Source organism: Rhinolophus hipposideros (genome assembly GCF_964194185.1).
Source record: "Rhinolophus hipposideros genome assembly, chromosome: 16".
NCBI lineage: Eukaryota > Metazoa > Chordata > Mammalia > Chiroptera > Rhinolophidae > Rhinolophus > Rhinolophus hipposideros.
Genome location: NC_138062.1, coordinates 39,059,651 through 39,085,227, shown reverse-complemented (window position 1 = coordinate 39,085,227; position 25,577 = coordinate 39,059,651). Strand labels below are relative to the sequence as shown.

At 49.0% G+C, this 25,577-nt stretch overlaps 2 protein-coding genes across 2 annotated transcripts in view; one reads left to right on the top strand and one right to left on the bottom strand.

Moving 5' to 3' along the window:
• The window catches only part of LDLR (low density lipoprotein receptor), a 28,423-nt gene extending 24,886 nt beyond the window's left edge, over positions 1-3,537 (top strand). Inside the window, exons 17-18 of the mRNA XM_081076824.1 lie at positions 1,004-1,161; positions 1,807-3,537. Of these exons, the coding sequence (XP_080932950.1) occupies positions 1,004-1,161; positions 1,807-1,842 (194 nt within the window). The 3' untranslated portion in view covers positions 1,843-3,537. The remainder of the gene's footprint in view (positions 1-1,003; positions 1,162-1,806) is intronic.
• An 8,422-nt stretch (positions 3,538-11,959) lies between these two features.
• Positions 11,960-19,214, bottom strand: SPC24 (SPC24 component of NDC80 kinetochore complex). Its single transcript, XM_081076664.1, has 5 exons — positions 18,897-19,214; positions 14,668-14,812; positions 14,177-14,281; positions 13,984-14,060; positions 11,960-13,164 (listed from the first exon to the last, which is right to left on the bottom strand). The coding sequence occupies exons 1-5, from the start codon at positions 19,054-19,056 to the stop codon at positions 13,058-13,060; spliced, it is 594 nt and encodes a 197-aa protein (XP_080932790.1). The 5' UTR covers positions 19,057-19,214; the 3' UTR covers positions 11,960-13,057.
• Positions 19,215-25,577: the final 6,363 nt, after the last annotated feature.

Sequence of the window (25,577 nt, the reverse complement as noted above, 5' to 3'; positions counted from 1 at the left end):
ATGCCCCATTCATCCCTGCACCCCCTTTTCTAGCTTCATTCACTTAACAAATCAAGTTGAGCATGTACACAGTACAGCCCGCTTCTGGGCCCTGGGGACACAGCTGTGAAAGAAATAAACACCCCGCCCCCTGGGAGCTGACAGTGAGCAAAGTGAGAGCTGATGTGTCAAATGGGAGATGGAGCCGAGCTCCAAGGTGTGTGCAGTGACAGGCGCTGTCGGTAAGGCCTCACTGACGCCTGGGGGAGATGAAGTGAATGGTTCTCTGGCAGGGGCCAGTTTGTGGAGCCCCTCATTTCCTTCCCTCAGCCCTGTCAATCAGCTCAGGTGAGCGTCACACCCCTTTTTCCTCTTCTGAGGAAATCCTTTTGAGGTGTCCCTTCACCACCCGGCCTGCTCACAGAGACCTGCATTTTGGTGCTCAACAGTCTTCTGACTGTGGGTTGAGAGAGGTGGCAGGTGGGACCCTCACCTCCCTGGTGGCTGTCGAGGGTGGCCCCTGCCCTGCGTCTTCCAGCAGAGCCTCAGTTTCTCCTGCGCCCTGGGCACTGGCCAGACTCTTACAAACCCAGGCTGGGTGAGCCCTTCACTGTGCCCTGGATCAAGGGGAAGGAGCAGGGAGAGGACAGGGTGTGCCAGCCCAATGCCCACCATAAATGATGGGAAAAGCGATCCAGCCCACCCACGTGGAAACGGAAGAGAGTGAGTTGTGGTCCGGTATATTGAGAACAATGCCATTTTTTAAAAAAGCCCATGTGTGGGTAATCGCAGAAGAGACCTGAAATAATCCACAGCAGTGGAGCATTTCTGGGCTGAGGCAATTGCAGTGGTCTTTAAGTGAGACATTTGTTGTGCTTTTTTTTTTGACAATGGACAAGTATTGTTTTAAATCAGAACAAAACCATTAACAAGTAGAAAGGCGGGGAGTCTGAAGGCAGCATCCCTCCTCACTTGGGGCACCGGGGCAGGATGGGGAATGACGCCAGGCCTCCTGCCCCCACAGTGCTGCTTACCGTCCTGTGCTTTGGGACCTTCCTGCTCTGGAAGAACTGGCGGCTGAAGAGCATAAACAGCATCCACTTCGACAATCCCGTGTACCAGAAGACCACGGAGGACGAGGTCCACATCTGCCACAGCCAGGACGGCTACACCTACCCTTCGGTGAGTGCCCCGCCCAGCTCCGGGACCATGGCTCCCGAGGAAGACAGGGATTCTCCAAATCTGTCCTCATGGTGGGGGGACGCTGTGGGGGGGTAAAGAGAGACAATAAGTCATGGAAGCGAAGCAGAGGAAAGCCAGTGGCGGGTGGGAGGGAGGGGAGGCAATTTTTACATACAGTGGTTTGGGTGGGCTTCCCTGAGTAGGGAGTGTGCTGTGTGCAGACAGTGCAGCCTGTGCAAAGGCCCTGAGGCTGGGCCAAGCCTGGGGTGTTTGAGCACAAAGGCAACCAGTGTGACTGGAGCAGAGAGTGATGGGGAAAGAGGGAGGAGACAAGGGCAGGGAGTGGGGGTCGAACTAATGGAACAAGACCTTGTGAGCCATGGGGAGGACTTGGGCTTTGCTCTGAGTGAGGTGGGAGCCATGGAGGGTTCTGGGAAGAGGAGGGATGTGGCCTGACTCAGATGCTTGCAGGCGCCCTCTGGCTGCAGTGGGGAAACAGACTGGGGCCGAGGTCAGGAGCCAGGAGACCAGGGCGGAGGTGACTGACTGTGCTGGTCCAGGCCGGTGAGGAGGAGCAGGTGGCCTCTGGCCATGTTTACTGGATGTTGGACTGATTATTTCCGGCGTTTATCGTTTTGTTGACAGAGACAGATGGTCAGCCTGGATGATGATGTGGCATGAGCTGCTGCCTCGAATCCTGTCCTTCCCCAGAAGCTGTAGCTCGTCAAGGGCAGGAAGAACACTTTCTTCCCAGACCTTTGACCTGCCCAAAACCCTTCTTGAGACCTCGACGCCCTCCTGTTCCGTTCAGAGAAAGAAGTGGCCAAAAGCACTGCTGGCGGCTGCACCTCAGCGCTGGCAGCCGTGGGCCTGTCTGCCAGAGCTTTGTTTTATATATTTATTCGTCTGGGAGGCAGGTGATGGCACACACAGAATGGGTTTTGATTGGCATTTTTTTTTCTTGACCTTCTCTCCTCCTCGACTGGCTCCTCACCTGAGGGACTGACGGATGGACACCGAGTGAGAGAAAGCAAGTAGCTCTGAACATGGGGGAGCAGGTGCTACCCACAGGGTCCCAGGCAACTGCTGGGCCCCTAAACTCAGGAGTAAATGTGTTTACCTCTGCCTTGTAAGCCTTGCTGGACACCAGAGTAAGCTTTTGCTCTGCCACCCCCAGACCAGGATCAAATTAGTGTTTTCTAAGCCGGGCAGGTGTCCTCCCCTTCAGCCGGGAAGGGGACCCTGGTGTTGGTATTGACATGGCCAAATCCAGCACATTGGGGGTGACCAACTGAGCCTCATTCATTAACCAAAACCTCAACAGTTCCCCAGGGAAAGCCTGAGCCACCCACCACCCTTAATATTTATTAAGTGCCTGAGACACCTGGGTACCTTGTTTGTGAAGCTACGTGGCCTCCGACCTCTAACAGCGTCCTTCAGCATCCTTCAGCCGCGCGAGGCTGTGTGGACACCAGCCCTGAGCCCCAGCCCCAGCCCTTGCCAGGTGCCTTTGCACTTTTCCAGCTCAGGCTTGTACATTGTGTAAAGTCAACATTCATTATTATTTTGCACTGTTTTCTGTTCTGGCTGGGATGGGCTCCCAGGCCTACAGGGCCCCCAGGAGTGGGAGGGGGGTTGAAGTGCTGTCTTGGGCCTTTTTCCCAGCTCTTCAACACCAAGATCAGGACTCTCTGGCTAGTGTTTCCACTTCTATGCAAATGCCCCTGAGCCATTAATTTCCCCGACAAGACAGTTGTCACTGGTGGGTGTCCATCTGAAACATGCATGGCGTTTCAGCTCTGGAAAACATCCCCTCGGTGCCATCATTGTATGGGACTTATGAAACAAGAATGCTTTTCGACATTGTCTCACATGTCGCGTTTACAATCAAAGAGACAGTGGGGGAAGCCTCCCATGGTTTCCTTGTCAATTGTGCACTACAACCACGAGACACTGCTCCATCCTGTAGGAAACTGAGCGGTGTTTCTCTTCTGAAGCCTGTAAATAAACCCCGTACAGGAGAGTGGGGCATTTTGTTATGTTTGCACTTTGTATATTTGTTGAAACACTTATCACTCATATATATGAAAAAAAGATCTATTTATTTTTACAAACCCTGGGTGCTGCATTTGTCGGGTGACCCCTGGGGTTGTCTGCATTGGGGGAGACTGTCCCTGAGATGCTTCATCTTTCTGTACAGATGATTCACTGGGCTTGTGCGCAGCACGCTTGGGGAAAACCGCGTCGGTGTTGTCTTTGTGGGCTGCTCTGGGAGGATGGGTTTTGATTTTAAAAGACTGTATAGAATGTTTTTATAGCCTGAATGTCTTACTGTGACGGATCACATTTCTTAAATGAACCATTTGGCTAAACCTGAAGTGCTTTTGTCTTCTGTTCCTGCACTTCCTCCATCTTAATGTGCTGGACTCGGCAGGGGGAAGGATCTGGAAAGAGCGTTTCCCCAGAGCTCAGGACAGGCTGCAGGCTCAGGGGTGATATTGGGCTCAGCTGGGGAGCAACTCTGCTGGGTGCTTCTCTGAATTGGGGTTTTGCTAAATCTGTTCATCCATACAATATATTTATTGGGCACCTATTGTATGCCAGGTCCTGTTCTAGGCACATGGAATGCTGCAGTGAATAAAAGACAATGAAAATGAGTAAGCATCTGTGCCCTCAGGGACCTGACATTTTAGAAGGGGAAATAGATACAATTACTGTATTTTAGAAGAATAATGTTAAACAGCGTAATGGGACAAATACCAGGTGGGGAGGGGGCAGGGAAGGATTCTCTAAGGAGGTGACATTTAAGCTGAGTCCAGAATAAGAACTGGCCATGTGAAGATCTGGGGGGAGTGATTGGGGCTGAGACACCCCCCCCCACACACACACACACACATCCATATAGGCGCCATCAAACACGTGGTATTTCTAAAGGTTGCCTCCCTTCAAACTTTTTGGCCCCTGGAGTGAGTGGTTGGCATGAGGTCCCCTTAAAAGATAAGACAAAGGATAAAAATGTGACTATCGCTGAGATATAAAAAGTCAGATTTCTCAACACAAATCCAAATAATAAGTTCTGGCGAATCTGGCTTCAGATTCCACCTAACATTTGGCTAGAGCCTCGGGCTTCCGCCACCTGCGGTCCACCTCAGTACCCTGTACCCCCATTCTCTTATACACCCCAGCTTTACCTGGGCCTGGTCCTGTAGGCATTTCAGGCCCCTGGCCTTGAGCACTGGCATATCAACTGGGTACGGTCAGAGTCCACAGCATGTCACTGGACAGAAAGAACTTAATACAGAGACCTAAGTATAAAAGACAAAGGGGACAACCCATGAGAAGCCACCTCACACTCATTAGGATGACTAATAAAAAACAAACCAAAAAGAAAATAACAAGTGTTGGCAAGAATGTGGAGAAATTGGAGCCCTTGTGCACTGTAGTTGGGAACGTAAAATGGCACAGGCACTGTGGAAAATAGTACGGCGGTTCCCTGGAAAATTAAAACTAGAATTACCATGTGATCTGGAAATTCTACTTCTAGGTATATACACCCAACAAGAATGGAAGATGGACTCAAACATATTTGTACACTGATGTTCATGGCACCATTATTCACAATAACCAAGAGGTGGAAACAATCCAAGTGTCCACTGATGGGTTAATGGATAAAGAAAACATGGTGTATTCATACAAAGGAATAATATTCAGTCTTAAAAAGAACATTCTGACACATGTTACAACATGGATGAACCTCGCTCAGTAAGATAAGCCAGTCGCAAAAGGACAAGTATGATTCCAGTTATATGAGGTCCCTGGAGGAGTCAGATTCATGGAGACAAGAAGTAGAATGGTGGGTGGGAGTTAGCACTTAATGGAACAGAGTGTTGTCAGTTTGGAAAGGTGAGAAAATTCTGGAAATGGATGATGGTGATGGCTGCACAACCATTTCAATATGCTCAATACTACTGAAATGTACACTCAAGAATGGTTAAAAAGGTAAATTTATGTTATGTGTATTGGACCACAATTTAAAATAATGCTAATTATTTTTTAAAAAAACACAAATAGTGGACAAAGAAGCAACTAGAAATAAGCCACAGCAGAAGGAGGATATGGAGCCCAGAAGCTGTGTGAGCCTTGGAGAGACACTGTCCATGACTGAGAGAGACCCCGGCCTCTTCCCTTCTCCTGCCCCTACTTGCACCAATGCCCCCATTGGCTGAACCCAGCAGAACCTAGGAAATGGGGTTCCCTGTCTTACAGAGTGAAGCGAGGGAGGGCAGGAATGGACCCAGCAGCAGGCAACCCAGAGTGTTGGGGCAGTGGGGTGGGAAAAAGCACAGATGGGGGAGGGAGGCGGGGGTGGGGGAACCAGATAGGTGGTTCAGTTGGTTGGAGCTCGAGCTCTGGGCAGCGGGACTGCGGGTTCGGTTCCCACATGGGCCAGCGAGCTGCGCCCTCCGCAACTAGAATAAGTTAATGAGCTGCCGCTCAGCTCCCGGGTGGCCAGATGGCTCAGTTGGTTGGAGTGCATGCTGAAAGGACAACAACTTGACTTGGAAAAAGTCCTGGAGGTACACACTATTCCCCAATAAAGTCCTGTTCCCCTTCCCGAATAAAATCTTATATATATATCTGTCATGCAGGGTGTCATGCGGGGTCTCTGATCCCTCTTCGCACGTAAGAATGCAGGATATGGTGAGGCCAAAAAGGAACACCCACATATAGCACCCATAGATAGGGGAGTCACACCACTATATTCTTGCTGGTGGCTGGGTTAGAGACACAGGAAACAGGATCCACGTGACCTGCAACCTACTGTCCGCTTCTCTGTCAAGCAACCAACCCCACTTGCTAACTGCAATCCCCTCTTGCTAGCTCAGCCACCATCTTCTTGCTAGCCGCCATTTGCTGCTAGCGTAGCCACAGCAGTTATATTAGTGGCCAATGGCTCACTGGTCACAGCTGACGGCCAACTAGCCACAGCTGATGGCCAGCCAATCACAGTTGACGGCCATTTACTACCTGAGCCAGCACCTTTCTCGAGAGCCTGAAAACTGCACTCCTGGCTCCGTCCCCACAATGTACATACATATTTAAAAAAAAAAAAAAAGCACAGATGGGTCACAGATGGGGGCCAGGCCACCTGGGTTGAGATGGGTGACTGTGGGCCCATCAGAGTTTCAGTTTCCCCGACTGAAAAGGGGGAAACTGATCCCACCTCCCTGCTCTGTGAGTGCAGGGGAGGGAGAGGCGTGGTTGGAGGCAAAAGCCAGGAGCCCAGGGACTGTTATCTTTTCTGTGTCCACAGGGTGGCACTTCCTTCCTTCCGCCTTTTGTCTTGGGAAGGTTCCAAAATGCCTCTGGGGCGAAAGCTAAACAGGCCGCACAGGAAGCATCCGGGCCTGCACACAGGCCGTCGATAAGTGGTTGATTGACTGATTCCATGCTCAGCTATGTGGAAAATGGGACAAATGATCCTGAGTGTCCTGCACGCAGGAGGGTCCGGGAGGTGGCTGGAGGGCGCCTCAAGGGGGAAGGAGACAGACAGCTCTGAGTTGCACATAAGAGGCCAGAGGTGATGGACTAAGAGCTTTCTGACAAATAAGGATAAACATGTCTCAGGGATTAACTGATCTGCTCCTCGTGATGTGAGGGCCTCCTGAGGAGGGAACAGTGACCTGCACCCACTTTACAGATGGGAAAGGGGAGGTTCGGGGTCCATGGACCCAGACTCCCCTCCCCTTGCCTTTCTCCACTGCCAGCTGGTGTGAGAGTCACCATGAGGGAAATCCCCTCTCCGACAGCGGTTTTCTCGGCTCAGAATGGCATTCCATAGTGAAAGGCATAGATACCACCCAGGTTAAGATTTGGTCCTTGGACGTATGACCAGCTCCCTGGTCTGTGGGTTCAGTGCCTGTCCCACAGTGTTGGTCCTGCAGGGGTGGGAGCAGTCCGGACCTTGGGGACTGCCACCCCTGAGGATGGGGCCCGAACTCAACACCTCTGGCAGGATGGGGTGGGTGGCCGAGGGAAGCTGCTCCCCCAAGCCTGATGTTCCAACTCTTGTCCTCCGCTGCTGCCCGCCCCCAGCCCTGGCATCCTAAACCACAGCTGCCTGCGGTGAGTCAGGCTGGAGCCTGCGGGGCTGGGCCCAGGTCCTTGGGAGGGAAGGGGGAGGGGGAAAGAGGCGGAGGGCTGCCCCAACCCCCTCTCGCTGGCCAGCTGGCCCTCCCCCACTAGGGGGTCCCCTCCTACTCCCTTCCCTTCCCCAGGAAGTGAATTCCCACGATCATGAAGGGATGGGAGGCTGAGGGCTTTGAGTATGAAAGCACAGGTCACATTACCCACCCAATTAAACAGGTCAGCCGGGCGCGGGGAAATGGAGAAGGTCCAGCTCCCAGGACTCCTGGGTCCAGTCCAGCTTCCCCTCCTCACAGCTCAGGTTTCAGTGTGGCTTCCTGCCCTGGGTGGAGGGGCTCCCTCCTTCCCAAGCCCCACCCTCCCCAGCCCAGCTGCTTACTGCCTGAGATGGAGTGCGGTAGTTTGGGGGCTCATATTAAGACCAGCCCCCCTAGTCAGGCTGGGTCTCTGCACTGTGACCTCTGTCAAGAGTCCAGCCAGCATCAGGCTCCCTTTAACCAGGGCCCCACTCAGGGGGCCTCCCTGGAATCTGAAAATCCTCTCCATGTCTCATTGGACTGCAGGCCCAGCGTAATCAGTCCCCATGGACTTCAAAGTTCCCTTCACACTGGCCTCTGCCTTTTGTCCCCAGGTCTGGGCTCACAAGACACCTCTCCCTGGGCCTCCTATAGAGCCTTCCCCCATAGCAACAGCGTTTATCACAAACTGAAATGACTTCTGAAATGACCTCATTCGTAGGTCAGGGTTAAGTGCACAAGCTGAGGATCGAGTTCAAACCCCAGCTCTGCCATCCATCAGCTACAAACACACAAATAGCTTGGCCTCTCTGTGCCTCAGTTTCCTCACCTGTAAGGAAACACGGAGCCAGGCACATAGCACTTGCTCGACCCCAGTTTGTCATGGCCTCCACTGGAGTGTGGCTCCCTGAAGGGGGTTGGCAGGTCACAGATGCTTAGTCCACATTGCTGTCAGCCAGGAAGACCACCGGGAGGTCCTGGGGCCGTGACGGTGGACCAGTGCAAGCCACACATGGAGAGTGCCGGGAAAACGAAGCATCTTTGTGTTGATGCCCCCAGACCTGTGCTGGCCTACCCCAGCCTCAGCTCACCAAGCTTGTCAGAGGTCCGTGCTGAGGGGTTCGGCCCCTTGGCTTCTTCCCGGGAAACACCAGTATCAGCCAGGTCAGCCTGGTGTGAAGATACCTGATTCACAATCTCTGAACAAGAATGACTTTAAGTATCTAGAACTGATATGGGAGAGCTCCCTCGCTACAAAATTTTAAGCCTCCCACTACAGAAATTTTAAGTCTCCTTTTCCATAGTTTCTTAGCTCCTTAGCCCCTGGCTTTGATTACTCTTCTAATAAGTTTCTGAATCCTAGACTATCAAGATTGCTGCTAGCCTGCATCACAGCATGTCTCTCGGATAACTACTTAAAAGCCTGTGACTTCCCAACATCCCCAAGCCATTCTGGACACCTGCCTCCCAGGCCAGTATACTTGTTGATTGTAACCGCTGAAGGCTAATGTTCTTTCCAACCCATTCTGGGCTCAGCTCCGGGACAATTGATGCCACCTGAATGGCCTGGTTGAATGGCCACAGGTTCTGTAGAGCTAACGGATTTATTAATTCAAATCAATTTTTCCTCATTCAGGGGCCTTGGGGATGCAGAGGACACCCCAGCAAGATTGCCAGTCCCAACCAAAGAAGCCAATGGGGTCTTCCAGGCGGATCTCAGGACCCCTTCCTCTCATCTGAGATCAGATAGGGCGAGAGTTCTGTGAATCCCCCAATAGGTAGGGACAGCTCTATGCTCTGCCCAGAAGGAAGCAGATACAGAACAGACCTCCTGTCCTTCAACTTCCCATAGAGATTTTTATGGGGATCACGTCTCTCAAGGGGAAAACAAGGCAGGCAGTTAGAGACGGGCATCGGGCATCGGGTCTCTGCATTTCTGCATGCATAACCCATAGTATTCAACTGCCTAAAAGACGTCCCCTCTCTGCCCAAAACTTCCCCTTTTCATTGTAATTATCTATCCCTATGAGGAACAAATGGGTACAAGATACCCAACTAGATTAAACCGGCCACTCACACCTGCACAGTCTAAAAAGATGAGGTAATAGCTTCTTGTCAATCACAGGTGTGAATCAAGTGGCCCCACGCCTGGAAAGGAACAGCCCATTCTAGAGAAAAAAGGATAAAAACTCCAAGTCCTGGCTGGTCAGGCCCTTTTTGAGCCCAGGCCCTTGGCCCTTTGGGCCTTTTGGCCTTTTGAGCCTCTTCTTTTGCTCAGCCTGCTCCAAACTCTTTGGAGTGTACTTTTTCTACCTTGGGCCCTTGAGCCATTCTCTACTGCTCGGGCCTGCTTCTATTTCTTTGAAGTGTACTATGTCTTCTAACAAACTGCTTTTCCACTACTTTACCTCGGTATCTCGTTCAATTTTTTGCTCGAGACGCCAAGAACCTGGACACTGTGCCGAGAACAGCCGCCCTCCAGTAACAGAACCTGTCTAATTCTGTCACCCTTTAGAGCTTGTCCAAGAGGAGGCACAAGTTCCAGTCCCTGCTTGGTCTCTGTCTACCTGTGTGACCTTGGATAAGGGGCAGGCACTTCAGAGGCTATTTCTCTGAAAATCCAAAATGCTTCTCCATGAACCCCGAGGCCCCACTGCTGGGGTTCAGACTCCAGGGGTGTCACTGTCCTGTGACTTGGGGCAACTGACTGAACCCTGCCATTCCTGTTTCCCCATCTGGAAAATGGATACTCCTCACCCCCTTGCAATGGTGCTGGGCCCATGCTGGACCTGAGGGGGTGCCAGAATAGGAATGGGGGCGGTGGTGTGGAGTTGACCCTCAGTTCTGGAGTCTGGTGACCTGGTTCTCCACTCCCTGGTTCTGGGGATATAATCTTGATCCTTCCTCAACAGGGCTGGGCCTAGCGCTCAGTGTGCCTCTGGCTGGCCTCCAGAATTCCAGAAAGAGCTGGTGGCTGCCAATGGAGCAGCTCTCAGAGGGAGGTGGGGGCAGGGGGCGAGTAGGCTGGAAGCTGTGGGCCCGAGGCTATCCCGCTGGCTGTCCCAGGCGTCAGGCCAGCCCTGAGTCAGGGCCCAGGCATGTAGAGGGCCAGGGCCTCTCCCGTCCCTGTGAGCTCAGGCACCTCCCTGAACCCACCCACCAGCCTCGGCCCTGCCAGGCCACGTTCCTCCCCCACTTGCTCACTCCTTTGGGTCAATCCCTGGGGCTTCCTGGGGAGACAGAGGCTAGAGGATCGGAGACAGATGGACACGGCCCCTCTGAGTCTGGGTTCATGCAGCCTCCCTAAAGGGACTTTCTTCTTGGGGAAACTGAGATGCAGGCAGGCCAGTGCCTCCTGGTCCGCTCCCAGAACAAAACCAGGTGATTGCTTTTGGCCGGAGAGCAGACCCCCCAGGGGCTTAGGCCCTGGGCCAGGGGCACAGATAGGCCTATTCTGTGGGGGAACACTCTCCCAGGCACTCTAGGTCTAGGGAAAATATGCCTCTTCTCCTGCCCTAGATTCTCAGCTGGGCTGGCTATTCTAACAAGTCCTCGGGGCCACGCAGGCCTGGGGGGCACTCCTGGCACCTTTACCCACACAGGTGAGCCGGTAGAGGCCAGCTGTTAACAGGAATAGGAATGGCCATCAGGTGACAGCTGTTACTCACCACTGGCCAAGGCCTGGTTAGTTCCTGGATGAGGCTGCAAGGTGGGTGGGCAGCCTTGGTGGCCCCCCCCCAGGGACACGGGCAATAGCCAGACACTTGTGAACGTTACGATGGGGGTAGTGGTGCCCCTGGCACCTAGAGGGTAGAAGCCAGGGACATACTGAATGTCTCATTGCCCCCAGCACAGAATGACCAGCCCCAATGTCACCAGGGCTGAGCTGGGAAAACTCTAGTCTAGGTCTAGTCTTTTGCCCTTTGAAGGCTGATGGTAGATGGCTCTGCTCCCATTTCACATCATAACCCATTTCACACTATAAGACTCTACAGACCTAGAAAGTGAAAGTAGCCCAGAAGGGCTGTGTGAACCTTTACTTGACTATGTAAAGCCAGGCCCTGGCATTAAAGCACAGGCCCCTGAAGTACTCCTGGTAATCTTTCAAGCCAAATGGACTGGGGCTTTTTATGCTTCAGAGAGATTATTGAGCCCTCTTTTTCGGGTCCGTCTCCCTGGAGCCCAACAGGCAGGCTTCTCTGCCCCAGGACCTACTCGGGTCACTGAAATGGAATGTTTTCGGTGCCTACTGGAATGTGCTCAGATGCTGCTGGAACTTATTGTTCCTTCTGCCTAGAATGTCCCTCTGATTGAAAACACTATGCTTATCGTAAACAATTCAGTTGTACAGAGGTGCATGGAACCCAACACCCAGAGGTTCGCGTAACTAATACTCTGTTGGCTTCAGGCAAGGCTGTATCCAGGGGGCAAAATGTACCAATGGGACTCTACTTCCTGTCCCCGCAAGCAGGCAGGCCGGCCACAAACTTCCCACTCGTAGTAGTACCCAAATCACTGAGGATGAGTTAGATGAACACATTGCTGGGCCAGCCCTGGTCTAGGTGGTGTACTAAATCAGTTAGGGTTTATTTTGGCTGTTTGTGATAGAAACACAAAAATAACAACGGCACACACAAGATTGTTTAAGATTTTATTAGGGAAGGAGAACAGGACTATATTGGGAAACAGTGTTTTGTTTGTTTTTTTTTTTCCCCCTAGGACCTATCAGCTCCAAGTCCAGTTGCCATTTGTGTTTTTTTTTAATCTAGTTGCGGGGGCACAGCCCACCATCCCATGCGGGTGTTGAACCAGCAACCCTGCTGCTGAGAGCATGTGCTCTAACCAACTGAGCCCTCTGGCCGCCCAGGAGCTCAGTGGCAGGTCATCGTTTTCACTCTAGTTGCAGAGGGCGCAGCTCACTGGTCCATGTGGGAATCGAACCAGCAACCCTGTTGCTCAGAGTTTACGCTCCAACCAACCGAGCTATCCGGCCACCCCACAAGGTAGTTTAGGATCCCCCTCCAGTTCAAGGAGTCCAGAATTGATACCAGCTCTACCATCATTGGGGAACCAGTTTCCTATCATCCCTAGAGGACAGCACACCTTACATGTGGCACTACGGCTGCCAGGGCTCCAGCCATCACACCCAAATTCCAGAAAACAGAGTGGAAGGGAAAGGGGATACTCCCTTGCCTTTTAAAAAGCCTTCTAGAAGTCTCATAGAACAGTTCCACTTACATTTTATTGGCTTGAGTTTAGCTGCAAGGGAGACTAGGAAATGTGTTTTGACCAGGCATAAGGGTGGCACCTGCTCACGCCTGCTTCTTCAATGGGTTAAAGGGGTCTTTGTCACCTTCATCTTGGGTACCTAGCATAGTTCTGAAACACAGTGGCACTCAAAGATATCCATACCGTGAATGAATAAAACAGGGACACACTTGAATAATAAATGATAAAACCTGAAATGTATCATCATATACTACGGTGCCATCTGTAGAGTGTTGTCACAGATGCGAAGTCACAGGCCTGGCATTCCAATCAGCTCTATGGTTACCTAGCCCAGGCCGGACTAGCATCTGAGGCTGAAGTCAGGGAGGGGTGGCAGAGAAATCCAGTAAAAATCCAACGTATGTACAAACATTTAATTTTAAGCTTATCTCACCACCAAGGCACCAACCACCCACCCCGAATGATTCCCACTATGTGGGAGACACGATCCACGAGGCTCTTGGCTACCACTCCGTGTCCACCAAACTCCAAAGATAGTCGCTGATGAATTTCTTGGAGAGCTGGGTGCTGTCCAGGTGGATGGGCTGGGCCACCCTGGGGCCGTGATGGACTGAGGGCAGGGATGTAAGGAAACCTGCCACACACAGCGCTCCCACAACCCCACCGTGGAAGAACGATGCTGTAGAAAACTTATTCAGATAGAGACTGAAATACATTTTCACGAACAAAAAGTTAAAACTGATCGTGTACAACCTGTTTTCTTTTATCTAATTGTGGTAAACTACATATAACGTAAAATTTACCATCTCAACCATTTTTAAGTGTCCAGTTCAATGGCATTAAGCACATGCATATTGTTGTGCCACCGTCCCCACTATCCATTTCCAACTTTCTCACCTTTCCACACTGAAACTCAGCCCCCAGTAAACACTCTCTCCCCTCCCCCAGCTCCTGGCACCACCACCCACTTCCTGTCTCCATGGATCTCACTCCTCTAGGGACCTCCTGTAAGTGCAATCACACAGTGTTTGTCCTTTGGTGACTGGCTTACTTCACTCAGAATGTCCTCCAGCTTCATCCACGTTGGAACAGGTGCCAGAACGTCCTTCCTTTTTAAGGCTGAATACTAGTCCATTGTATGTGGACACCCCATTAGGTTTAGCCATTCATCTATCAACGGGCATTAGAGTGGCTTCTACCTCGCGGCTACTGTGACCAATGCCGCTGCGAACACAGGTGTGCAAGTATCTGGTCCAGCCCTTGCTTTCAGTTCTTTTGTATTTATACTGAGAAGTGGGACTGCTGGATCTCGGGGTGATTCTATTTCCTTTTTCGACCCACCATCCTGTTTTCCACAGCGGCTGCACCTTTTACATCCCCCATCCCCACCACCAGAGCACAGGGCTCCTTTCTTCCCCACAAAGGATACTGCCTTTGATCATTCCCGGTTCACACTCATAATCCCACTCAATTTTACTAATTCGGTGATAAAGCTGAGCCACGTACCTATATAAGAAAAAAACACACAAAGTGAACAAAGTTACCCCAGCATCGACCCCAGCAAAGTGCTTATGGGACTGCACACACCCAGGCCACACTCACACCAGCCTTGTGGGACCTACGTGGCTGCAGGGATAGTGACCGTTGTGTCTTCGTCAACTTCCCTCTCCTGTTTTCCGAGATTGGCCTCGATCTCCTTGAGGTCCTCTAGCTCCCTGCTGAGCTGAGTAAAGCAGTCAGTTAAGGATCCCCGGCTCTGGAGGGAGGGCTGCCTAGGGGCCAACACCAGCCACATGGGGCCCAGGGCCTCTGGCTCCAAGCTTCTTTTCTACCGATTTTCCCTGAAAATAAGACCTCGCCGGACAATCAGCTCTAATGCGTCTTTTGGAGCAAAAATTAATATATGACCTGGTATTATATTATGTTACAGTGTATAAGACCCAGTCTTTAGTAAAGTAAAACCGGGTCTTATATTACTTTTTGCTCCAAAAGACGCATTAGAGCTGATTGTCCGGCTAGGTCTTATTTTTGGGGAAACACGGTAGCGTAAACGAACTTGCGCCTCCGGGACGAGGCTGAGGCCCAGGCATTTCGGGCACGCAGGAAAGGATATAGGAGGCTGGCCTTCAGTTGAGCGTCCTCCTCGCTGGCCTTCTGCAGCTCAGCTTCAATCTGCTGCAACTCAGCGCTCCCCTGGTGTGCCTGTTCCTTTGCGTCAAGCAGGCTCTGGGCCACGTCCTTCTCCGCTTCCAGGATCTCTGCAGGGTGAGAGAAGGCTGAGTCCCCTCCACCCTGGCTCCCCAGGCTCTGCCCTTCCCCCAGGAGAGCCCGAGGCGCAGAGAAGGTGGTTCACCGGCCTATGGCCTCAAATACCCCCATCAATAACAAATGCTCCACTTCCCTGTCTGCAGCAACCCGACCTGCCTGTCCTATTTCCAAACACCTACCTGGCAGTTCCATCCGGACCTTGCCTAAGTGCTGCCATTTCACCGAAACACATTCAAATCCACATGCACACACACATACAGACACACACACTCCGGTCCTTCTTTGCACACCTAGTCTTAATTTATAATGTCACAATTGATCCTGTCACCCGAGCAATAAGCCTGGGACTGACTCACTTTCTGCATCCAATTGGCCATCCAGCCCTGGCAGGTCCCCCTGCCTCTCTCGTGCAGGTCCTTTTTCCCTCCAGGACCACCCTGGACAGTCTCCCCACCATGCCCTGCCTTGGTCTCTCTTGTTGCCAACCTGCCAATCCTTTCTGCCCTCTGCCTTCAGAGTGGCTGCATCAGAGGCAAATGTGAAGTCACTCCCCTGCTCAGAGACCTCCCATGGCTCCCCAGCGTCTCCCGGATAAGCTCCAGGTCCCTTTGAGCATTTTCACCAGCCTTGCCAGCCTCCTTTCTCCCTGCTTTTAACACTGCCACGTGTTTTTTTCTCTGCTTTGGCTGCACAGATGTGTCATTCTGCAAACGCACCATGTTTTTCACAATCCTGGGCTTCCACCTGTCTGTCCTCCATGGGACATACCTGGACCCAGACTCGAATGAAAGCTCAGGTGGTGGGGCACGCTCCTCTCCTTGCCGGGGCACGACTGTGCCCCCATGACAGCCTCTATCACATTGAATTACTTATTCCTCATCTTTCTTCCTCAAATCAGAGACTACATCTTATAGTCACCATGTGTCACCAGCACCTACTCAGAATAAACACGTGTTGAACAAAAACATTTAGAAAGATCAAAAGCACCTTAAAAAGGTTACTGTGTTCCTTCCCACAGAGTAGGAGGAACGTGCCAACTCAGAGAACTCAGAGAAGGCACAGATGAAAATGCTTCCCAAAGGGCTGGCATTTAAGTGTTTACAAACTGACATCAAGTTCATTTTTAATTAAAGTATTACATGTATATGGCTGTGAAAATTTAAACACACACACACACCTCTCCACCCCCCTGCAGCAGCCACTTTCAACTCTTCACTGTTTTCTTGGGCACTGAACTTCATATTTCTAAATAATTTGCTTATGCTGCTATTTCTTGATTTGTCTGTTTGAGACGGTGCCTGCTGATTTCCTGTTAGGAGAGCTGAAGGTCTGGCTTATGCAGCGTTCCTGCCCCTTCTCCACTCACCCTCCTGAGTGTGTGCTAAGTGTGCAGGATGTCCTGGGAGCCCCTACTCAGCGCATTCTCACAGCCCTCTGAAGGAGGTGGCTTGACAACTCTCGCTATTTGAAAGGTGAAGAACAGAAGCCCAAAGAGAGGGGCTGACGGGTGGCTCAGTTGGTTAGAGCGCGAGCTCTGGGCATCGGGGCTGCCGGTTCAATTCCCACATGGGCCAGTGATCTGTGCCCTCTGCAACTAAAACGAAGTCAATGGGCTGCTGCTCAGCTCCTGGGTGGCCAGATGGCTCAGTTGGTTGGAAAGTGGGCTCTCAACCACAAGGTTGCGGGTTCAACTCCCGCAAGGGACGGTGGGCTGTGCCCCAGTAACTAGCAATGGCAACTAGACCTGGAGCTGAGCTGCGCCCTCCACAACTAAGACTGAAAGGACAACAACTTGATGGAGCTGATGAATCCTGGGAAAAACACACGACGGTTCCCCAATAAAAAGTCCTGGAAATACACACTGTTCCCCAATAAAGTTCTGTTCTCTTTCCCCAATAAAATCTTTAAAAAAAAAAAAAGAAAAAAGCCCAAAGAAGTTCAGGAACTTGTCCACGTGCACACAGTTCTGAAATCAGGATCTGAACCAGATCCATTTGACTCAAAGCCCCAGCTGCCTAGAACACTGACTCTTCTCTTTCCAGCCCCAAATCCATCCATTCTGCTAAAACCCAGGCAGGCTCGGTGATGCTGATCTTCTCCCGAAACCACCTCTAGAGAGGGAGTTAATGGAGGGAGGCAGGAGGAAAGATAAAAGAGGAAAGGAGAGAGGAGGAGGAGAAAGTGAGAAAAGAACAGGAAGACCCTGACCAGGACATCCATCATGTTTAGTTGGACACCCAAACTCCTCCTAGAGACTCCCAGACCTGCTGGGGTCTGGAGGCTGCTGACCTCATCTTTTGCCTCTTTCTCTTGGGTCTCTAAACTCACCCTCACTTCATGACCCTGCCTTTTCATCCCGTCTGCCAGGAATGCTCTTTCCCCGAGCCATTCCACAATTAGCAACTAGGTCATTCAAGTCTCAACACAAATGGCACCTCCTCATTAAATGTAACTGTAAATAGGCATTAAAAACCCCTGGCACAAAAAAATCACTGTGAAAAACTAAATGGCAGTTCCTCAAAAAATTAAACCCAAATCCTACAAGTCCATTCCTGAAAAATACAAAACAGAATTAAAAACAGGGGACTCAAAGAGGTATTTGTACTCCCATGTTCACAGCAGCATTATTCACAATAGCCAAGGGTTGGAAACAACCCAGGTGTCCATTGACGGATGAATGGATAAACAAAATGTGGCGTATATATGCAATGGAATATTCTTCAGCCTTAAAAAGTAAATTCTGACCCATGCTACAACATGGATGAACCTTGAGGAAATTATGCTCAGTGAAATAAGCCAGACACAAAAGGACAAATATTGCATACCACTTATACAAGGTCCCTAGTGGAGTCAAATTCATAGAGAAAGGAAATATGTATATATTCATAGAGAAAGAAAATAGAAAGGAGAGGGGATGGGAAGTTAGTACACAAAGTTTCAGTCTGGGATAAGGAAAACGTTCCCGCGACAGATGGTGGCGATGGCTGCACAATGTACTTACTGCCACTGAATTGGACTCTTAAAAATGTTTCAAATGGTTAATCTCATGTCTATTTTACCACACACACCACAACATTTCTGTAGCCTTAAGAAGAAAAAAAAAAAAAACCATCCTGACACTGAGAATAGCAGTAACTATGGGTGCTATCAGCAGTCCCATTTCACAGATGAGGAAACTGAGGCTTGAGTGGGAAGCCACTGGTCTGAGACCACAGGGCTCATGAGTTTACAGTTGAAATCTAGGTCAGAGGATCTGGGCCTCACCTGTGGGAAAGGCTGGATCTAGCCTTCTCTGTGGCATATTAAGACATTTATTAGCAGAGGTTTTCTTTTCTTACTTTTACATCTTACATTTGATAGTGTCTTGGATTCGACAACCATAGTACTATTTCTCCAGTGTTCTCTCCATGTAAAGCAGGAGGCACTTCACCCACATCGATTCATTTCATCCTCATCATAGACCTGCCTTCCTCTCCTTGGGGCTTCTGCTACTACATCTCAGAAGGCTTTCACTGACTCCGCCTCCAAAACATCACCACTCCTCCCTACACCTAGTTTTTCTTCTTAGCCCATCATCTCCTGATGTGTCCGTTTGTTGTTGTTTGTTCTCCGTAATCCCTCCACTAGCATACCAGCCTCCTAAGGGAGTGTGTCTGTTTTGTTCCCCGCTGCCATCTCAGGGATAGCACTACGCCGGGGACACAGCAGGTGCTCAGTGAAACATCTGAACGACCTCAGGAAGTGGGGGTGCTGGGTTTTAAACCTGGCACTTTGACTCCTGAGCCCTGATTTAAACCCGGAGTCCGCCAACTCCCATAACATTTAGAACTGGGCCAGGCGCTCCAAGCTCCCGTATATTCACCACTAAACCCTTGGAGGGGGCTGCTGTCCCAAAGCCCATTTCATGGGCGGAGAAACGGAGACTCAGAGTGAGCAGCGCCCGCCCACTGGTCCCACTGGAAATAGGGCAGGGGATGGAGACCCCCGGGAGGAGGGGATTTGCGGGGCTGACCTGGCCGCCCCCTCCCATCACAAGGACCAGCGCCCGGGCCCCGCCCCCGCCCAGGCCCTCACCTCGCAGCTGCTGCTCGGCTCTGTCTTGTGTCTCCAGCAGCCGCTCCATCATCTGCCCGTGGCGGCCCAGTAGCCGCCGCTGCTGCGCCTCGGCGTGGTTCGCACCCAGCAGGCTCAGCAGCCCCTGGCACAACTCCTCCATGTCGCGGAAGGCCGCCATGACTGCGCGAGTGCCAGTGCCCGCGCAGATTTAACCGCTCAAGGAGCCCGCCCCCTTTCTGAAAAGACCCATTTCCATTTGCTTGATCCTCCATCAGTCATCAACGCATGGGGAACGCCTATTCCGGTCTGGCCTGGTGCGCTTGAGCTGGATCCTCTGTCGGTGACAAGCGGTGGCCCGTGGGCACAGGGGAGGGGCCTCCAGGCGTCCTGCCTCAGGCGTCCAGCAGACGGGAGCGGCTGCTCTAGTCTGAAGCTGTGCATTGCTTCTTTGGTGGAGCGCCAGCTGCATGGGAAACCCACACAAAAAAAGTAAATTCTGTAAAAGGCTACATAGCTAAATGGAGCCTGCAACCAGATTTATTGGATTCCAGTCCCAGCTTTGTCACTTACTAGCTGTGTTCTCCTGGGTAAATAACTTCATCCCCTTGTGCCTCATTTTCCTCCTCAGGAAATTGAGTGTCACTATAGTACCTACTTTGGAGGTGGCATGAGGATTAAATTACGACAGTGCCTGTTACTCAGGTGCCAGTTACTCAGAAAGCGCTATATGTGAGGTGTGATCAAACAATACGGTGAATGTTTAAATTAAAAAAAATTATTACAGTAAAAGACATTGCCATTAATCCCTCAAAATACTCCCCATCGCTTCGAACACATTTATCCCATCATTCTTTTTCTTTTTTTTAAAAAATAAATTGGGTCTATTTTCTTTCTTAATTTTATTGGGGAATATTGGGGAATGGTGTGTTTCTCCAGGGCTCATCAGCTCCTTCAATCTAGTTGTGGGGAGCACAGCTCATGGGTCCATGTGGGAATCGAACCAGCAACACTGTTGTTCAGAGCTCGCCCTCTAATCAACTGAGCCATCCAACTCTATCCCATTGTTCTTGCCATTTTCTGAAGCAATTCTGGAAATCCTCTTTTATGTCTTTAGTTGTGCTGTTGTGGCTGCCTCGATGTCCTGAATAATTTTGACTTTGGGGAAGAACCAGAAGTTGAATGGTGACAGATCCCATGAATAAGTTGGATGAGGACACACCGTGATGTTTTTATTTAACAGAAATTGCCATATACCAGAAGTGATGTGTGACATAGAGCATTGTCATGATGGAGGATGATTTACAGCACACTTTAAAACACACCTTCTCTCAACCTGACTGACTGTACTGAACAAGTTGAAACTTGTCACACACTGTTACTAAGGTTCAGTGCCGCTTCCCATATTGAAAATCCCTGCCTTTCTGTTGGATGGCACTCGGCAGCAGCATTCACCGTATTTTGTGATCACAACAGAAAGGCTGCATGTCACACATCGCTTCTGGTATGGCAATTTCTGTCAAATAAAAACATTATTTGTCCTCATCCACTTTATTCACTGGGCCTGGCACTGTGCGACTTCTGGTTCTTCCCCAAAGTCAAAATGACCATGAAAGGTAAACGTTTTGAATGGCTTCAGGACATCAAGGCAGCACGACAGCACAACTAAAGACACTGATGAAAGAGGACTTCCAGAACTGCTTCAGAAAGTGGCAAGAATGATGTTGTAAGTGTTTTCAAAGTAAGGGGAAGTATTTTGAGGGAAATTAATGGCAATGTGTCTTTTACTGTAATAAAATTTTTTAAATCTAAGCATTCACTGTATTTTTTTTATCACTCCTTGTAGGTGTTAATTAAAACGTACAAAAAGCCAGCCAGTGAGGTGCCTAACAACAGTATGCTATTTGTGGAATTGCAGTAGAGGAAAAACAAATTGTACATTTTTGTGACATGTTCCTCAAACTGCGGTGAAGAAATCAATGCAGTGGGTCATGAGCAGCATTTTCTACCAAATACTATGGAAAAATTCATTGTACTGTATATGGAAAGTTAAGTACCTGTATTGTTTGGGGACACTCCAAATTCTACATTTGTGTACTGGGTGTGGCAGGTTGTATTTTGGGGAAAAAAATGGCTACAGAAATACTGTAGTTCCAATCTTACCACTCCCTGTCAAAAGGTAGACTCATATAATATAATACCGGGTCTTATATTATTTTTTGCTCCAAAAGACGCATTAGAGCTGATGGCCTGACTAGGTCTTATTTTCGGGGAAACAAAGTGAGTATTGAAATGATTCTAGCCACCAGCCTTTGAGACATCCAAACTGACACCCAGAGAAGCAGAAATGAGCTGTCCCCATCAAGCCCTGTGCAAAATGTAGATCTGTGAGCCAGATCAATGCCATTGTTTAAAGCCAGTAAATTTGGGGGTAATTTATTACATAGCCATAACACCTGAGTGGATGGGTCACATGTGAAATTTGTATCTTACTATAGGTCACATAAAAAAAAAAAACCCATCATTGAAATCCACTGCTCTAGTGACAAGACTTCATAATAATCAAGGAAACAAACGAACAGAATCTTTGAAGACAGGAACACCTGCTATGAAGGCAATAAAACAAGGTCATAAGACAGAGTCATTAGAGTTGGGGCAGGGGAGGAAAGCGACTTTAAGTCAGATGGTCAGGGTTGGATTCCCTGAGCGATAAAAGGGTGCTGGGATACAAATCGCCAGACAGAAGAAAGAGCAAGTGCAAAGGCTGTTGAGATGGGGAAATTTTTAATTTTGTTTAAGGACTAGTGAGGAGGTTTGGATGGTTGGAAATGAGTGAAGGAGATGAAGCCAGGAGCCCTGAAGCTTTTCTGGATATAGCTTTATATAGCTTTTTCTGGATATAACAGGAAGCATTGAAAGGTGTTAAATAGGGGTGAGCTATGGAGTGGACTGGCCCCAGATCTTTCAGAATTGAGAGAACTTGTGAGCAGACTGGATGTGCAGAATGAGCAAGAAAAAGAGGATGTTTCCTGGCTGTTTGACCTAATACCTTGATGGTGGTGGTGCTAGTGGTCAAGAGGGGAATAAGCAGGCTTGGAGGTGAGGGATTGCACAAAATGAACAGTTTGGGGAAGTTCCTAATGCCATATGGAGCTATCAAGAAGGTGGTTGGTTGGCTATATGAGTCTACAGGACATTTGGGCTGGGGATAAAAACCAGATGAGACTACCCTGGGGGAGACTAAAGAGAAGCAGAGGTCCACAGCCCAAGCTCTGAGACACTCCAAATGTAGAAATTGTAGAAAAGAAGAGAAGCCAGTAAAAACAGAGAAGGCACAGGTGGGGAGGGAGGAAAGAAGCTAGCACTCAGGAAATGTGATTTCGATTGACCTTCAGGAATCTGACATGTTCTGAACCCCAGGCCTGGGGCCACCTTTCTCCTCAAAGCTTACTTCAATGAGATAGTTTTTGCCAAACCTCAGGGGCTGCTCATGTTTTTATATTTTTATAGTGCTCACGTAGCTGGGGACACCCTTATGACTAATAGATTTATTTAGTCTTTCTTGGGTCACAGATCCCTTTGAAATCTGACAAAAGCAATGAGAGAGCTTCTTCCTTGAAAAAATGTACCCAATATCCATTCATTTTGGAATTTTGTGTAGTTTTTGAGTTTAGGACCCCAGAAGTCCATCCCCAGATTTTCAGGTTAAGAAGCTCCCCAGCCTTTGTCTCATGGACCAGCCAGCAGATGTGGCAGTCATGACACCCGAGTAGTTTCCTATAGAAATATCTGTGTCGGGGCATGGAGCCGGGTCCCCAGAATCAGCACTCAAAGAGAGTGTTGCTCACCCTCCTGATGGCTGAGGACTGGACGCTGACATCAGCTGTGTGACCTTTGGTGGCAAGGGCTTACGTTCTGTGGCTAAAGGCAGTAGCTTACCTAACAATGCAGAGTGAAATAAAGAGAAGATAAGACCTTGGGTTCAGTTTCTGGCTCTGTAGTTTACCTGTGACCTTGGTGAGTTCTTAACCTTTCTAAGCCAATGGCTAATGATAGCTCTCTTATCAGCTGGGGCGGGATGTTCACGAGACAAATTGCACAACCATACCCTGACAGATATAAATGCTCCAAATCAAAAAAGTCCACTCACCTCCCTTCTGAAAAGCAGAGCTAGAACCACCTCAAACTAATAGGATAGCTACTAAAATAAATAAATAAATAAATAAATAAATAAATAAATAAATAAATAAATAAATAAATAAAATAAAAAGAGTAACAAGTGTTGGCAAGGATTTGGAGAAACTGGAACACTTGTGTGCTGTTGGTGAGAATATAAAATGGTGCAGCCACTATGGAAAAAAAATATAGCGATTCCTCAAAAAATTTAAAAGAGAATTATCATAAGACCCAGCAATTTCACTTATACTCATACACCCCCCCCCCCCAGAATGGGAAGCTGGAACTTGAAGAGAGATTCATGTACCCAGCATTATTGACAGTAGCCAAAAGGTAGAAGCAACCTATGCAGTTATCCATTGTTAGATGGCTGCATAAACAAAATGTGGTATATATATACAATGGAATATTATTCAGTCTTAAAAAGGGAGGGCATTTTTTGAAAAGGTATTATTGGGGAAGGGGAACAGGACTTTATTGGGGAACAGTGTGTATTTCTAGGACTTCTTTTTATTGGGGAACAGTGGTGTGTTTTTCCCAGAACTCATCAGCTCCATTCAAGGCAAGTTGTTGTCCGTTGTGGAGGGCGCAGCTCAGCTCCAGGTCCAGTCACCATTGTTAGTTGCAGGGGACGCAGCCCACCATCCCTTGCAGGAATTGAACTGACAACCTTGTGGTTGAGGTCCGCGCTCCTACCAACTGAGCCACCCGGGAGCTCAGCTCAAGGTGCTGTGTTCAATCTTAGTTGCGGGGGCACAGCCCACCATTCCCTGTGGGAGCCGAACTGGCAACCCTGTGGCTGAGAGCACACGCTCCAACCAACTGAGCCACCTGACTGCCCAGGAAGGGCATTTTGACACATGCTACAACACGGATGCAACTGGAAGACATTATGCTGACTGAAATAAGCTGGACACAAAGGGAAAATACTGTATGATTCACTTACTTGAGGTCCCCAGAGTAGGCAAATCCTAGATACAGAAAGTAAAATGGTGGGTGCCAGAGGCTGGGGACGGGAAATGGGGAGTTAGTGTTTAATGGGGACAGAGTTTCAGTTGGGGAAGATAAAAAGAGTTCTGGAGATGGATGGTGGTGATGGTGGCACAAAGGAATGTACTTAATGCCACGAAACTGGACACTTAAAAATGGTTTAGATAGATGTTATGTATACTTTACCACAATTAAAAATACATGTATATTGGGGGCAGCCGATTCGCTCAGTTGGTTAGAGCGCAGTTCTCTTAACAAAGTTCCCGGTTCGATCCCCACAGGGGCCACTGTGAGCTGCGCCCTCCACAACTAGATTGAAACAACTACTTGACTTGGAGCTGATGGGTCCTGGGAAACCATACTTAAATAAATAAAAGCTGAAAAAAAACACACATGTATAAAAAAATCAAAGCAAAATTTGGTGGGGTGGGGAATAGGTTCTTAAGCATTAGCTGAACAAGATTAAGAAAAATGACAAAATGGTCCCTGGCAATTACTTGTGAGAAACAATTTTTTAAAAATTTCCAAAAGGCCCTTTCTTGGCTCACAACCCCTCTGAAAAAGTGACAAGTGCTGTGGACCTTCTGCTCATACAACTTTGCATAAAACTCCTGTGACTTCCTAAAACCTCTGAAAGCGACCCGTTAGCTCCTGGTTGAACAGTCCAGAGGTTAAAACAGTGGAAGTGAGAAGTTAGGAGAGCAGTCATCAATCATTAATCACCTTTGGAGGGACTGAGGGGGGAAGGGCTGGGGACTGGGGTCGGGCCAATGGCCCTGGATGCCCCACTTCCTGTCCTGGTGCTGATGACTCAGTTTTCGAAAAGCCATGGATCTGTACACTTTTGTGCACAAAATGTATGTGTTTTTATTTGTTTTAAAGTTTATTGGGGTGACAGTCGTTAGTAAAGTTAGATTTCAGGTATACCATTCTATAATACATTATCTATATCTCACATTGTGTGTTCACCACCCAGAGTCAGCAAAATGTATGTTTATTATACCTCAAAAAATAGAACAGCTGAACAAAATATTTTAAGATCCACCCTATTAGAAAAAGGTTTGGCAGGGGATACTTAAAAATGTTGACTATGGTGGCCATTTCTACCAAGTGGAACCATGGCACCTTCCACTATGCCAAACATTTCTATATTGTTTGAATTTTACGATCAGTATGAATTATTCTGCCGCAGGGAAAAAACAATCAGTAAAGACTTTGTCTGAGGTGTTCACTCACACCTTAGAACTTTCTGCCAGGATGGCAATATTCTCTCTTTTTGAAGCCCAAATACAATAGCCACAAGCCAAGTGTGACTATTGAGCATAAGTTAATTATAATTAATTTACATTTAAATGGAAATAGTTACATGTGACTAGTGGCTACAGTATGGGACAGTGCTGGTAAGGGAGTTTATTGTAATATTCTTGCCATTTTTCTGTAGCTTTGAACATTATTCAAAATAAGTGAATTCTAAAAAACGATCTATGTTAAATATTAAAAGAGGAATACAATGAGACAAAGATCACACAAAGACAC

Excerpts from the sequence above, each read along its gene's own strand:
- SPC24 (XM_081076664.1), bottom strand. The coding sequence starts at position 19,056 with ATGGCGGCCTTCCGCGACATGGAGGAGTTGTGCCAGGGGCTGCTGAGC. Across the intron at positions 14,061-14,176 it reads GTCACTATCCCTGCAGCCAC|GTACGTGGCTCAGCTTTATC; the intron begins GTAGGTCCCACA and ends TTTCTTATATAG. Across the intron at positions 13,165-13,983 it reads ACCGGGAATGATCAAAGGCA|TCCATCACGGCCCCAGGGTG; the intron begins GTATCCTTTGTG and ends CCCTGCCCTCAG.